Source organism: Budorcas taxicolor, chromosome 13, assembly GCF_023091745.1.
Source record: "Budorcas taxicolor isolate Tak-1 chromosome 13, Takin1.1, whole genome shotgun sequence".
NCBI lineage: Eukaryota > Metazoa > Chordata > Mammalia > Artiodactyla > Bovidae > Budorcas > Budorcas taxicolor.
In genome coordinates, this window is record NC_068922.1 from 64,200,852 (window position 1) to 64,216,071 (window position 15,220).

Sequence of the window (15,220 nt, forward strand, 5' to 3'; positions counted from 1 at the left end):
GGTTCAGGAGGGGAGGGGAGCACATGATCTCATAGACAAAAGTCAGGTCCACATTAGTCATTTAAAATAAATTCTTTAATAGTCTCCATTTAATTGGTTTATTTGTTGTTAATAAATTGGCAACACAAGAAGGGGCCGGGGTGTGCTCCCAGGCAGGCTCCCGTGCGGGCAGGCTCAGGCAGGAGACGCTGCCTGGGGGTGGGGCGTAGCCACCTGTGCCCCAGGGGATTGAAGGAGAAAGCCCCCCAACTTCTGGGGGAAACCCCTGGGATGAACACAGTGGCCAATGAGCAAACAGAACCAGAGGAGCTAAAGGAAAACAAGGGAGGGAGGGAGGGATAGATGGGCAGACCTGGGGGAAAGAGGCATTCTCTGGTATCCCCCACCCCTGCCCAGGGGCTCAGAAGCCTTTGCCTGGGTCCAAAGGCCAGGGCAAGCTCGGCTCACAGATTGGGGGAAGCGGCCCACATCTCCCTCCCCACGCCAGGACTGACAGTCAAGAGACCGGCGGGAGCTCAGACAGAGCTGTTTTTAAAAGTCCCCTTAGCTCTAGGTGGGCCAGGGCCCCAGGGTTCTGAACGAAGGGTGGGCACAGTGCCCGTCCTCATCATGGCGATCTTGAGGGAACTGAGGCACCCCAATGACCCAGAGCCTCAGAAGCCAGAGGCCAAGGGCTTCTAGATGCTCCCTCCCACCCAGTCTGTACCTGAAGACCCAGGGCAGGTGGAGCAGCAGGGAGGCGGGGGAAGGGTGGGGGCAGGGCGTGAGACACGCGTACCCCGCTCACCCGCGCTGGCCCAGCAGCCACCCGAGGCCTGGGCCAAGATCACTCCTCGGTGAAGTCCCTGTCTATGTCCATGTAGGGCTCTTCAATGTAGCTGACAAGGGCAGAGGGAGACTGGCGGTCCGGGTTCAACAGGATGGACACGGTCTCTTTCCAGTATGAGAAGCTGATGCAGGAGCTCTGTGCACAGAGAGAGGGGCCACAGAAGTGCCCTGGTAAGGGGTAGAGAGCTGCCTTCCACAGGGCCCTGGTGGGAGTCAGGTGCCCTGGACGCCTGCCCCTCCGAAGAGCCTGGGCCGGCGTGCCGGCAGCCCGCCGGCCACCCTCGGGGGTGGGGCACTCACGTTCTCCAGGCAGGTGCTGTCCTTGTCCTTGTGCAGGTAGTGCTGCTGCCAGAAGCGCAGCAGGTTGTGGAAGTTGTTGAGCAGGAAGCCGGGGTACTTCTTGCTGTGCTCCATCCGCTGCAGCAGCCGCAGGTAGAGGGGCAGCCGCTCTTTCCGTCGGGCCAGCATCAGGATCACCAGGCTGGTGTTGAGGCAGCTGACGTTCTCCTACAAAGATCGGGCTGTGCGGGTCAGGCGTGTGCCGGCAGCCCAGGGGCCCTGGTGGACTGGGGCGGGGGGTAAGGGGATAGTGGGCAGGGCGGAGGTGTCCACGGGCCTCACACGGTGCTGCCCTGCATAAAGCCAACAGAGGCCTGCGGAGAGGAACGATGAGGCTCCTGCCCCCAGTGCCTTCCTGGCCCTCACTGTCCCCTTCTCCCACCCCAGAGGTAAGGGGAGCCGCATTATTAATCTAGTCAGTCCATGCCTTCTCCAGAATCAGCTCAGGCATGGCTTCTTCCTGGGAGCCTCAGTCCCTGGGGCGGCTGGGCGCACGCATCTCTCTCAGCACTAGACTGGAAGCGTCTTGGTCTGTTTATTCACTGTGTGTCCCCAGCCCAGGATCTTGCCTTAATAAATGTTTGTTAGATGAAGGAACAAAAGAAAACCTCTGAGTGTCACCCCCATTTTAGGAAAAAGGGTGTGAAGCTTGGAGGAGGGCAGCTGCACAATTGTTTGTTGAAGGAGATGGGTGTCAACATCAGATCCAACCCCAGGTCTGTGCTGCAGGCGGGGCCTGGAGAGCACTGGACGGGGAGGAGTCAGAACTCACTGCCCACCCAGACTCTGCCCAAACCACTTGTGACCTCGGAGCCTTGCTCCTTCCCCAGGCCCCTTCTGTAAAATGGGGAGCTGATCCCTTATTGGAACAAGTCCTCAGAATAGCTGGGGGGTCTCCTAGGAATGAAGGCGTGGGTGACAGGAGAGGTACTTCTAGGGTGAAGGTGGCCCTGGGATGAGGGTAACTTTCCAATCCTCCTTTCCCCGGGGCAGGTCTGTAGGCCTCTCACCTGGGTCAGCGTCTGCACGTGAATGATATTGATGAGGCGGAAGAGGAAGGACATCTGTGTGGGCACCTGGGATATGTAGGCGAGCAGACGGCACTCGGACAGGACCTCCGCGACTGCGGACAGACAGGCAGAGGCATGAGCAGCAGGTGCAGACGCTGCTCGGTGGCCCTGGGGCCCGACACCCAGGCTTCTAGTCAAGCCCCACTCGGGTCCCGACTCTGAAGTTGGGAGCCCCCACTGTCAAAACAACTACAGAGAAGCTGGGCTGCGCAGGAAACAAAGCTCCAGCTGCTCTACCACCATGGCCAAGCCTGCTTTCCCATGAGAGCCCCAGCCAGGTCGTGCCTTCACCTTGTCCTTCAGGCCCCTTCTGGGCCCGTGCTTCCCTGAGGCCCTCCCCAGACTTCACCACTTGAATGCTCATCCAGGCAATTCCAGGCCAGGAGAGGAAGGGTATGAGTTGTTTTTTGCATTTTGCTGGCAACAATGTTTTGACCTTCATTAAAATGTCACACATGCCCATCAGAGAGAGCCACTGCCCTGCCCCCACCCATGTGGGCGTTTGGTGTAGTGACTCTCAGAAGCTTCTGTCTGCTTGCGAGAGGCTGGGTGTTTGGCACCAGTGCAGCCACAATGGACAGACTCGCTTCGGCACTGGGCCTTTCTTACCTTTCACGTCCACCTGGCTTTCAAATCGGTCCAGTGACAGAGTGACACAGCGCACCAGCATGTTGGAGTCCACCAGCGAGCTGTTGACCTGCTTCAGGAACACCTGGAACTGGAGCGGGGCCAGGCTGACGGGGACGGCGGGCTCTCGGCTAAACACAGCCAAGGCCCAAGGCGTGTGGTCGCTGCAGGGGACACCCACCTGCCCTGGCCCAGCTGTTGCCAAGGGGAAGACTGAAGCTCAGAGGAACTCGGAGCCCTCCCCACCTAATAAGCAGCCCCAGAGAGAGCTGAACCAGATCTTCAGATACCACGTCCAGTGTTTTCTGCACCAAAGGGACTGCTGTCATTTTTACTTCAATTAGTCTGGGCTGGGTTTCTACCACACACACCCTGAAAGCTTAACACATCAGGCCACGTCCTGCCCTTCCAGGGCCCATCACGGCACCTGGCACACTGCGTCAGAGTCATTTCCAAGCTCACCTGCTCCCGCCTGCCCACAAGCAGGTGAGACTTTCATCCCTGCATACCTAGGGTCTAGTGCAGAGCAAGGACTAATGAACACTAACTGACATCTGCCCGCTGACCCCAGGACTCTCCAGTATAAAACCAGCACCTGAAGACTGGCAAGGACCAGGGCTCTGACATTACTTCTGGACAAAACAGTAAACTCACGAAGCCCTGGCTTAGACTTACCTTTGCATCAGTGTTGATGTACTTATTGAACCTCTTGAATGCATCAACATTAAACTTCATCAGTTCCCCAAGGAGGTCAAAGTAACTCTGCAGCACATCCCGTGACTTGCACTCACTGTCCACGATACAGTAGAGGATGTGCTGGGGGTGGGAGAGGACAGAATGGAGGCAGGAAAAGGTGGCTGGTCCCCGGAGGCCCCAGGGCGTGCTCATCTGAGCTGCTCACCGCCTGCCTCCCCCAGCCCTGGTATGTAGCTCAGCCCATGTGCTGTTAGCTTCGAGCAAGCAACCAGGTTGATAGAACCTGCTCCCCTGTCTAGATTCTCACTGGAGGATGCTGGTGGCTCCAAGGGCAGGGCCAGGCCTGACACACTTAACCAGGAAGTGGGGCGGGTAGGGGCGAGGGCACTTTGGGGTATGTAGCCACAACCTCTCTTGCTTGCCCAGGTCTGAGCTAAAGTCTTTTCACGATGGCCAAGCTCTCCAGCTCACAGGGAGGGAGCTGTCTCCAGAGGTAATACGGCCCCAGCCTGAGCACTGAGGCCATTCAAGTGAAGCATGGGGTTTAAGGACAGGAGACACATTTTGACCCCATGGTTCATGTTAATAAATGGAAAAGTTTACAATGAGTGAATTTTTACAAGACAGTTAAAGTGTTTCCTTTTCATTTTCTTGAGTTATATATACTGATTTAGATGAATTCTTTACCTTATAGATTTTATTACAATTCATGGGTCAGTTTCTTATTTGTATTTTTTTTTTTTTAACCAATTGTAGCTTTGGACATTTTGCTTTACCCTCTTTTGTAAATTTTGCTTTTTCTGGAGACCATTTTTCGATAAAGGGAAATTAAATAGTCAGCAGCAAAGTATCCTTGGGGTCAAAAAGCCTTGCTGAGCAACTTCACAGACTCCTATAATCCTCCATGGCCACCCCTCAGATCCCTCAATCACCCGGTAAGCACCCATGGGGAACCCAGAGCTGAAAGCTCAGGGGAAATACCAGAGAGATGTGCACTGGCATTTGAAGATACAGAGTTTGGTCTGCTTCTGCCAGCTGTCTAGGTCTCAGGGCAGGAAAGCAATGCATGGGGCTGGGGGAGAAGGGGACACCCGACACCCTGGCTCCTCCAGGCCATTACCTCTAGAAGGCCTCGCTTCAGCAGGAACATCTGGTCTGCATAGGAGGTGGTCCCTCGGAGGAAACTCTCCACAGCCCGGGCTTGCCAAAACCTGCGACCCAAATGTTGACCCCTGGCCCAGGTGGCTAAGGCTGCCCTCTTCTGGCCCACGTTCCATTTACAGAGGGGCTGGGAGATGTCTATTGCCCTTTTCACTGATTCAACACACTGAACACTGGGAGATGTTTACCGAACATCTCCCAGGCCTTGGGCCTCATACAGGGCACTGGGAACACGTGGCGAGTCCCCATCCTTAGGGAGCTGACGGCTCAGCGGGGAACAGTCCTCTATGTGGTTCGTCTGGAAGGAGTATGTGGGCTCAGAGGACTGCCCCAGGAGTCACATGTGAAAACATACTCTAGGCTCTGCTCCTTCAGAGGAACAGGAGGACATGGAAGAGAGGGGTCAGAAATGCATGAGGGACCAGACAGGCATGTGGACGGGTCACTGAACTCACTTCTGATGGGCTGTCCTAGAGAAGAAGAGGCTGATATTGACTGAGTGGCCACAGAGGGCAGAGCTTGGATCCGTGAGGGGACGAAGGGACAAGGTAGGCTGAGCTGACAGGGGACCCTTGGGCGTGCAGCCTGCTGACAGCTCACACCCACCCTGATGGAATGCCTCCCTCAGCCGCTGTCCTGTCCACAGCCTCTAAGACAACATGGATGAGTCTAAGGAACCGGGATGCCCTCCCTGTCTGCACCCACCGCCCCCTGCCTCCCCACCAGCCCTTCCTTTGCTCCCATAGTCCCCAAGGCAGGTCCTGGCTCTGAGCCCTTCCACACTGCATCCCCCACATAGGGGTCTTTCCATGCTTATTTCCTGCAAGCCAGGGGCCTCCATATGGGTAGGGATTGTAGCTCCCATTTCTCCCCGCTTGTCCAGCATCAGCACAGAATAGGCGCTTGCTGAATGCTGGCTCACTTCCTGAAACACATTGCCAGCACACGGCAAAATCTAGTACGTGCTGAGTCAACACCAGGGAGCCGGCAGATTCCCTCTCCCTGACAGTAACCAGCTATGCGGGGTGGAAGCTGGTGATGACAGAAGGCATTTCCAACAGCTTAAACACTTGGTTTCTGCACCCTCAGGAGTGGGAGATGCATGTCCAGACCTACCTGAAAGATGACTCAGCTGGCTCCTTCTTCATAACCTGCAGCAGACGTGTTAACAAGCCTCTCTTCCCATCACAGACCAAACTCCTGAAAGAAAACAGACAGAAATCTTGATGGCAGATTGGAGAGGCTGACAGAGGCCAAATTCCAAACGGCAGAAGAACTGTGTCTTGAGACCCTGGGGCTGGGGGTCTTTGCTGACGTAGGTGGGTAAAAAGCAAAACAAAACAAAACATGAGGACATTTCTAAACCTACAGCATGTCCTCCTGCTCCACCTGGGTCCAGAGCACCCTAAGGACTCCTGCAGTCTCAGAACTAAGGCTCCTGCAGTCTCAGAACTAAACAGCCAAATGCATTCTCACATTTCAGGGCAGCCTTCCCTGCCCAGGCTTGCTGACAAGTGACCAGAGGTCAAAAACGCATCCAGAGTCATACGGGGCTCAGAACTGCTGGAGGGAGGGCTGCTCGTGACAAAAGTGGGTTTGGATCACCATGACAGAGTCTAAGAGATGGGGCAAAGTCCGTGCCACTGATAGGGTAAGTAAGGCAGGGAGTACCCTGGGCCCCAGGTTTGGCTTCAGGTGGCCATGGACACATACTCAAGTTTCTGGGCCTCTGCTTCCCAGTCTAGGAAGCAAAGACAATAAATGAGAAAAACACTCAGGCTGCATTACGGAGGAGAGAGGAATAGCAGGCAGCGACTCTAGGCCCTTAAACCTTCCCTTCAAATAGAGCAGTCCTGCTGGTCACCTACTACAGGCCTTGTGCTATGTGCTTATTCGCTCAGTCATGTCTGACTCTTTGTGACCCCACTGTAGCCCACCAGGCTCCTTTGTCCATGGGGATTCTCCAGGCAAGAACACTGGAGGGGGTTGCCGTGCCCTCCTCCAGGGGATCTTCCCAACCCAAGGGTCGAACCCGGGTCTCCTGCACTGCAGACAGATGTGGGACTACATTCAATTTCATTTGAACAAAGATTTCTGCTGCTTTTAAACCAAAAACAACAACAGAAGACCAGAGAATTATGACCCCTGTTGCTGCACACAGTCCTCCCTGCCCTGACCCCTGTGAGCCTGAGAACCCCCTGCTCTGCTCCAGAAAGAGGCATTACTCGGCTAATGGGTTTTGGCAGAGGGCAGGAAAGGAGGAAGCCAACGAAGCTGAGTGAGCAGGGAGGGGGCAGAGCATTTACGACCTTTGGCAGGTGCCCTCGCTGGGCCCCTGCTCCCCAGTTTGTAAAGTGGGTGACAATGGCACTTCCCTCCGAGGCTGCTAAGGGGCTCCGATGAGACATCGCAGGTGGCGGGAGGACAGAGCCTGGTACAAGGGAGCCCTCGGCATGCCAGTTACACGTGGGTGTGAAAGGACAAGTATGCAGACCCGGGTGCACCTGTCTGTGAGTCCCGGGACATGCAGGCAGCCAGGCGGGCTGTGGGCCCCCCATGCTCACCTGTCAGTGTTGAGGACGGCTTCCACCTCAGGGATGTTGGCCTTGAGAGAGATGGCGCTGAGTTCATTCAGCTCTTGGTTGTTGAGCAGTAGATATTTGTTCCTGAAACAGATGTGTTGGAGGCAGTAATGGACAGGCACTGGGGCCGCCACGTCCACACTGGGTCAGTCTCTTGCTGGCCACTTCCGTTAAGAAGCCCCTGGTAGCCACCCTGAAAACCACCCACCCCGAGGCAGCATTCTGGGGGAGGGCATGGAGCCCACTGCTGTTCGGCTGAGGGAGTCTCCCTGGCCCCAAGGCCCACCCTCTGGAGGCCTGCATGTTCACTAACAAAGCCCCTTTCCTTAGTATGTGTAAGGCCCTTCTTTTGCCACTGAACATTTCTATTTAATTTCTCAAAGGCACTTCCAACTCCATGATGCCCAGATGCCCATCACTTTACTCAAGCCTGGCCCTAGTCCAGCTCTCCCACAAGGAGGCCCAAGTGTGACACTCTTCCTTCCCCCTTCACACCCAGGCCTCTCGTCACCCACGTCACGAGGACAGAACCGGCTTCCTAAACGGTCTCCCACAGGAATCCATCCCACACAATGTACCCATAAAGATCTTCAGAAAACTGGAACCTGACCCTGCCACTCCTATGAAAAGCACGCCCTCCTTTCCTGCTGCTGTAGAATATACACAATCCAAGCCTGCGAATGTGACCTGTCAAATGACGGAAGCGAGGGACCCAGGTCCTCAGGGAAAAAAGGACACATTCAGGACATACTGGTGCCATTTTTCAGAGAGTTGCCATATTTCTTGGGGCTTAAGGCCTTCAGAGAACCTCTCAGAGAGGATGAGCCCCACCACCCACACAAAAGCTTCAAAGTGAAGGCCCCTGAGGCCACATGAGTCCTCAGGCATGTTCTATTAGCTTACACAAAGAATCTAAACCAGCACCTAAAAATCAGGACCTTGCACATCAATCTTCATTTCTGGCTTCTCTTGGGGGAAAAGCTCAGAAACTATACAACAGTGGGCCCTGTTTCCTGTACCCAACAGGTAGTAAGAGCTGAGTAGCACCTGCTTCTGTTTGCCAGCTCACCAACGTCTTCCCAGTGTCAAGGTCAAGGGTCAGCCGCCATTTACCCCTCCCCTGCCTGCACTGTTCCCTCATAGCAGAGACTCATTCTCCTATACATCCTCCATCAAAGGCTGAAGAGTTAAAAATGAGAGGGCAGAATGTGTTCCAAGGAAAATGGGAGAAAGCACATCTCCTCGTACAGGCAAAGAATATCCCACCTGTTCAACGTATAAATACTCAGCCCACTCTGGCCATCTGAGATTCCTACAGGCCCCTGAGAATAGCCAAGCTGTCTACTCCCAACTCAGGGGGACAGACGGCTGAGAGCTGCATTGACTCCAGGGGTATTAAGGGGCCAGCAACTTCCACACTCACTTCCAAGGTGGCTGTGGAGGTCAAGGGGAAGCTCAGGGGGTGCCTGGCATAAAGGAAGGGCTGGACAAATGGCAGCTCTTATGGAAGTGCAGCCTCGTGGTCACACTGAGGTGGCAGCGGCTCTCACGGCTCCCGGGCCCTCCTCAGCTGAGCTCAGTGATGAGACAAAGGGAGAACAGCAGCAGCAACCCAAGTCTCCTCTTGGGGACAGCTTGTACTTACTCGTGGTGGTCGCTGAAACTCTGGAGGAGCCTCAAAAACTGGATCTTCAAGGTGATGTCCTAAAATACACGTGCATCCTCGATGTTAAGACCATAGTCACAACGTTCAAAGAAAACAAAAGGCTTTGCTGAGAGCCTGGGCATCCTGCTGCTTCTCTGAGTCCCTGTCCTGGCGCACAGGTAGGACTCCTCTTTAGTCAGAAAACCTTTTGTCCACATCTGGCCAACAGCGGATTAAGCTAAGGCAGAACCTTTCTGTTAAAAACACTCCAGGATATTGGATACAAAATAACTGAAATTATTTTCAATGTGAGGCTAAGCACATAGGAAAGAAAGGAAATTCCACTAGAATTAGAAATGAAGGAAGGACTGAGTTCAGAGCAGTGAACACAAGAGCTGATAGCCGGCAGAGAAGGGAAAATGAGACTTATTTGGGCCAGGGCTTGGGTTTCAACGCTCTATAGGGACCAGACAGGACCTTGGGCCTATGCAAAGCCTGTGGAGCTGATACGTTTAGTGAAAAAAGGGTTAGAAAAACCTCACCTACCAGGCCCGGGAGCTGGCAAAGAACCCTGTCTCTGCTGGTGGAGGGGAGTCCCCAGGTCCACAGGACCCTGGGCTCACACTTCCAGAGGGGGAGGGCAGATACTCAATGTGAAAACTTGCCCTGGGACACTGCTCCCTAAAGCACCTGGCAGACAAAAGCCAAATGTTCTATGGGACTACTTCCAGTATCGCCAAGGAAAACAAGCCCCCTGAAGGTGACCTTCTACAAACAGTACAGAACACAAGGCGACACTCCACCCTAAGCTGAGTCTGCAGACGCAGACACAAGTATCAGCACTCTGTTAACAATCTAAAAAAAACCCATAGAAAAGTATGTTATGAGTAACTAAAGAGATGAAATTAGAGAAAACACAACAGAAGAAAATATTTAACATAATCAACAAAAGACCAAATACTTTTTGACAAAGATCCAGACAAAATGTCTAGAAACGCAAAATATATGAGCCCAAATGGATCTGTTGAAAGGTAAATCTGACAAAGCCAAGGAGAAAAACAGCAAACTGGAAGACATGGCACTGAGGGAAGTCCCCAGAATGCAGCAGAGAGACCAGGCGGGACCCACGGCACTGGCCCCTGACAGCCGTGTGGCACTGACGTGGTGCTGATGGCCGATGACTTAGACTCCCCGTTCAGGGCTCTTTAGGGCACTGTGATGAAAACCGGGTAGACATGAGCCCTTGACCCTTAAAAAAAAGAAAAAAACAAAACTTCCTAAAGTCCTTTTTGGAGGCCAACTGCTGCCATGGTTCTGGGAGGCAAACCTAATATTAGGGATGTCAATTAGGATGGGTAGAGAACAGCATGAGGAAAAACCTGCTGCCCTGGAGTGGAGTGCGTGGCCCTGCCTGGAGGCGAATGAACAATGGGAGGCTGCTGGAGGGCCTCCAGAGGGATTCCTGGGTAGGTGGAGGGTGGGGGTCAGATCCTTCCCCAAGGTGGCTTCCAGTTATGGGAGTATACGGGCTGTGACTTTTAGTTTCTGCTATACTCTCAAAGAAGGAGATTTCAAAGGGCCAACGGCAGGTCTTGAAACAACCACTCCTGGCACCTGCCGTCAGGGTCCCTGCTCACCGGGCTACAGTCACAGTTCTGGTTGTGACCGTGGAGCACGAGGGCAGATGCTGAATGCTTCCTCCAGATCAGTTTGTCAAACAAATTATTCAGCCCAGGGATCAGCTTGAACTCTGCAATCATTCTGTGAACCTGGAGGGGTAGGAAGGCAAAAGTATGAAGATAGATGTGAGTTGAAGGTCTATCAAAAGCCCAGGCATATATGTACAAGAAGCCTTCAGGATGAAGAAAGCAATGCTGAGCTTTAAAGCAAACATCTACACTTATTCTCACTATGCACCAATACACTTTCACACTCTCTAGAGACATTAAAAATTGGTAAAATTAGATGCCTCGTGGAAGAACCTTGAATGTTCAGGATCAGAGGGGAGAAAGGCTTCATTGATACTTATTTATACCTCAATACAGAACTATGTGAATTACTGACCTATTAAAATAATCCATGTCCCTGTAGTACCTGGCACACAGTAGGAACTCAGTAAATGCTGAATGTGCAAATGGGGACACAACAGCATCACACTGGCTCTCAGGAAGGCAGGGTCTTGAGGCCAGCTGGAAAGGGCGGCTGTGATCAGTTTAACCAAAGACCACAAAGATTCATAGAAACTTGGTACTGGGGAGACTAAGGGAGCAGGGGAACTCACGGTGAAGGGACAGAAAGAAAAGTCAGAGCAGCAGGATTTAAGTCTTGCTCTGATGATGCCTGGAGACTGAGAACATGGCCCTTATATAGGTCTTGGTTTTCACAAATATCAAGTGGGATGGAGGCCACCATCTGCTGTGTAACTTACCAAGTACCTGCAAATTCAAATATGATTACAGAAGTGTCTCGAAAAAGAAAAAGCACTCAACACAGGTAAGACATCGTAACTAGTATTTTTTATATGAAATATATACCACATGGAAGGAAGGAGCCCCAGTGCTGTGGACGGCACAGCAGGATCTCATCCAGTGTCCTGGTTTTAAATGCCAACCACAGGTTGACAATCCCCAAAGTTATACCTCCAGGGCCCATCTTGCCCCTAACTTAGGTGCAGGTAACCCCAGTGCCAATTCTAATAGACACCTAAACTTAACCTGTTCAAACCGAACCCTGCCCCTTCCTCCCTACAGACATCTGTACCCACTCCTTACCCACTAGTCTTAACCATCTCAATAAACGGCAAACCATTCCTCCCACCTGCTTGGAAAGAGATAAGGAAGTCATCTTTACTTCCTCTCTCCACTTAAGTCCATACCTAACTTCTCAGAAAATCGTACCTGCTCTACCTTCAAAACAGATCCAGAACAAAAGCACTGCTCACCACCCCTGCCATCAACACGTGGGTTCTAGCTACTGTCAGCTCTTGCACATAGCAGCCAGGGGATGGTTTTCCGTTTCACTCAGGGTGAATGCCAGAGTCCTTAAGTGGTCTATGAAAGCCAGAGGCAACCTGGCCCCTGGTGACCCCTTAGCCAGCCTCTCCTGACTGCTGGCTCCAGTCCACCCCCAGCTTTCTACTGTTTCACTGAACCATCAGGCCGGTGCCCACCAGGGCCTGCTTCCTTGACCTGGTAGGCCACCTCGGGCGAAGCGGTCAGCATGCCTGACTCCCTTGTTTTCTTCAGGACACTGCCAGACCAGATGTCATCTTTTCAGCCAGTCTTTCCCCTTCTACCTTCTCTAAAATTGTTCCTCTCTTGCAAACTTGTAATAACTGCATTGATCTCACAGAGAGCTGTGTGAGAGAACAGTCTCTGACTCAAAACAGTGCTCAGGGACTGCCGAGCTCCCAGCTCCCCCTCAGGCCTCTCGCTATATCCCTAGGAGGTAGAGGGAACGGGAGGGGGCCACTTGTCCATCCTGGGGAGAAGCGGGGTGCGCTTCCAGAGCACCCCCCATCCCTCCCTCCTGGAACTGCTTCAAGACTCAGGGAACCTCCGCACAGCAGGACCCCTGGTAGCTGCCCAGCTGTCATAACTTGACTTAGTTCTGGCCCACCACCCCAAGCCCCCATCAGACTGGCAACTCCTCCAGTGCCATCTGCAGGGCAGACACCCACCCTTTATCCTGTGTATTAACAAGGTCGGGTAACATGGCTACGCCACCCATTTCTGCCTGGGGCCTGAGCTCTGTCTAGAAACGCTGCCCCAGTACGGTGCGGTGGGAGGACTATGGGCTCTGGAATCAGACTGCAGGGCTGAGGAACGCGACTCCTCGCGCTGCTGGGCCAGGGCCCTGTGGAGGCAGCGGAGCAGGACAGCCGGCGCGCTGCGCCGCGCGCGCCCGGGAAGCATCTCCCCGCGCGCGCCCGGGAAGCGGCTCTCCTCTCGCGCGAGCCCGGGAAGCATCTCGCCACGCGCCCGGGAAGCGCCTCTCCTCTCGCGCGCGCCCGGGCAGCGCCCGCCCCGGCGCCGCGGCCTGGAGGCGGGCGGGCCTCACCTGGTTGCGCTGGCGCCCCATCAGCAGCACGCACAGCACGTACAGCACCTCCAGCTTGTACATGATCTCGTGCATGATCTTCATCGACTGAGGCAGCTGAGTCCTGGTGGAGCTGTGAGGCGGGCCGTTCTCCTCAGAAGCCCCTGGCGGAGGGAACACAATGGAGGCTGGCACAGCCACCAGGAGACAGGCTTCAGTCACTGCGCGTGAGGAAACAGGTTTCTGCTCCTCAGACCTGCTCTGTGAACAGACTTGAGGGGACAGCCTTTAGACTGGGCCCCAAGTCTGTGACGGAAACTCTGAAAGGCAGGCCACCAGGGGCCAGGGGAGCTTAGACGCACAGCAAATAGGGACTCTGCAATTCTACCCCATCCGCTTTTAACGCTCTGACGCAGCCCACGCAGTACCCTAACCCATTCTCTGCCCTCATCGGCACCCCTCACTCCACCTCCGCCCCCAGAAGGCACCCAGACACGTGTCCAGCAGGAAACTGTCAAATTCTCTTCAGGTCACAAATGACTCTGAATATGTGGTCATTCTGCCGACATTCCACAAGGGGGCACCGCTGAAGGACTGAAAGGGATCTTTTTAAAAGACTTTTTTTCCTCCTATTGCTCAAACAACAGCCATAGGAAGCTTCCTAAGGCAGACGAGGCATCACAATCGATACTAGAGATGGAGCTGAACATGTTACCTACTAGCAGATTTTCATTTCCCCCGATTTCATTATTAGCAATGACAGCAACAGCCATGTAGTACCTATGGGACACGATGTGTGTCACTGTGTTCTGGGCTTTAGATAAACCATTTACCCCACTACCCCACTAACAAAATAGTCTCCGTGAGTCACACAGTGGAGGGTACTCTCAGGAGCGTGGCAGAGCAAAGGGAGGAAGACTGAGGGCTGTGGAACAACAACCTGCTGGCTGTGGGACCCTGGGCGTGTCACCTCCTCGTTGGGTTTTCAAGGGTTCTGTAAATGGGGAGAACAGGAGTGCTGCAGCGGTCAGCTAGAGATCCTGTGCAGAGTGAAGGAGCCAAGAACCTGCTTCCTGGGAAGCCTCACTCTTGCTGTGCTGTGCTCAGCTGTGTCCGACTCTTTGCAACCCCCAAGACTGTAGGCCGCCATGTCCGACTCTTTGCAACCCCCAAGACTGTAGGCCGCCAAGCTCTCTGTCCATGGAATTTCCCAGGCAAGAATACTGAAGCATTCTTCCTGGAGTATTTCCTTCTCCAGGGGATCTTCCAGACCCAGGATCTAACCTACATCTCATGAACTGGCACGTGGATTCTTTACCACTGAGTCACCTGGGAAGCCCCGGTCTCACTCTGCAGTCCCTATTATTTTAAATGCTCAGAGTCAGGAGACCTTAGGATTTACTTCCTCTTAGTTTTTCTCATCTTTAAGGTGAAAGGATAAATCAATAACTACTGAGGTCCTGTCATACTCCTACTGAACTGCTACCCTGGAGCCTTTTGGAAAGGCCAGAAAATCAGTCTGTTACAGAGCAGTGGTGCTAAGATATACCCAGATGAGGCACTCAGTTATGATTTCTGTATGGTTATATCATGCCACAATAACCTAACTTACTCCACCCCATGGACTTGGAACTATTTTTCCAGCCATATTAACCATCACTAATATATAAGCTGGAAGAGGACCAGTTGCTGAAAGAAGCATGACTGCACCACAGGGCCTAAAGACTTGGAGCCAGACTGTTAGGTGGCTTTGGGAAATCTGTTGACATGCCTATGCTTCAGCATCCATCCTTATCTATAGAACAGGAGTAACAGCAAGTCTGTGTGCTGTTGCTCAGTCGCATCCAACTCTTTGCAACCCCCTGGACTGTAGCCCGCCAGGCTCCTCTGTCGATGGAATTTTCCAGGCAAGAATACTGGAGTGGGTTGCTACCTCCTGCTCCAGGGCATCTTCCTGTCCCAGGGACTGAACCCACATCTCCTGCATCTTTTCTCTTGTGTCTCTTGCACTGGCACAAGAATTCTTTAATACTGCAACACCAGGGAAGCCCAAAGGCAACAGCATCTATCTATTACCAATGTTGCAGAGGTTAAATGACTTAAAGTGGCAACAGTATCTATTACCAATGCTGCAAAAATTAAATGACTTAATATGTTAAAAGTGCTTAAAAATTGCCAAGCACATGTACCCTACATACTAATGTGTGTCAAGCAGAAGTAAAAAACTCACTCTG

General features: G+C 53.2%; 1 protein-coding gene across 3 annotated transcripts in view; it reads right to left on the reverse strand.

The window, feature by feature from the left end:
* Window positions 1-53: 53 nt before the first annotated feature.
* TRPC4AP (transient receptor potential cation channel subfamily C member 4 associated protein) overlaps window positions 54-15,220 on the reverse strand; it is a 70,458-nt gene continuing 55,291 nt past the window's right edge. Inside the window, exons 9-20 of one of the 3 annotated variants that reach the window (XM_052651397.1) lie at window positions 13,008-13,174; window positions 10,586-10,717; window positions 8,949-9,007; window positions 7,286-7,387; window positions 5,838-5,921; window positions 4,681-4,771; window positions 3,540-3,680; window positions 2,847-2,955; window positions 2,178-2,290; window positions 1,129-1,335; window positions 788-964; window positions 54-309 (exon numbers count right to left, since the gene is read on the reverse strand). In XM_052651397.1, coding sequence (XP_052507357.1) covers window positions 827-964; window positions 1,129-1,335; window positions 2,178-2,290; window positions 2,847-2,955; window positions 3,540-3,680; window positions 4,681-4,771; window positions 5,838-5,921; window positions 7,286-7,387; window positions 8,949-9,007; window positions 10,586-10,717; window positions 13,008-13,174 — 1,343 coding nt within the window. In that variant the 3' untranslated portion in view covers window positions 54-309; window positions 788-826. Of the gene's footprint in view, window positions 965-1,128; window positions 1,336-2,177; window positions 2,291-2,846; window positions 2,956-3,539; window positions 3,681-4,680; window positions 4,772-5,837; window positions 5,922-7,285; window positions 7,388-8,948; window positions 9,008-10,585; window positions 10,718-13,007; window positions 13,175-15,220 lie in introns of all 3 variants that reach the window. The other 2 variants (XM_052651398.1, XM_052651396.1) reach the window with 2 other exon arrangements.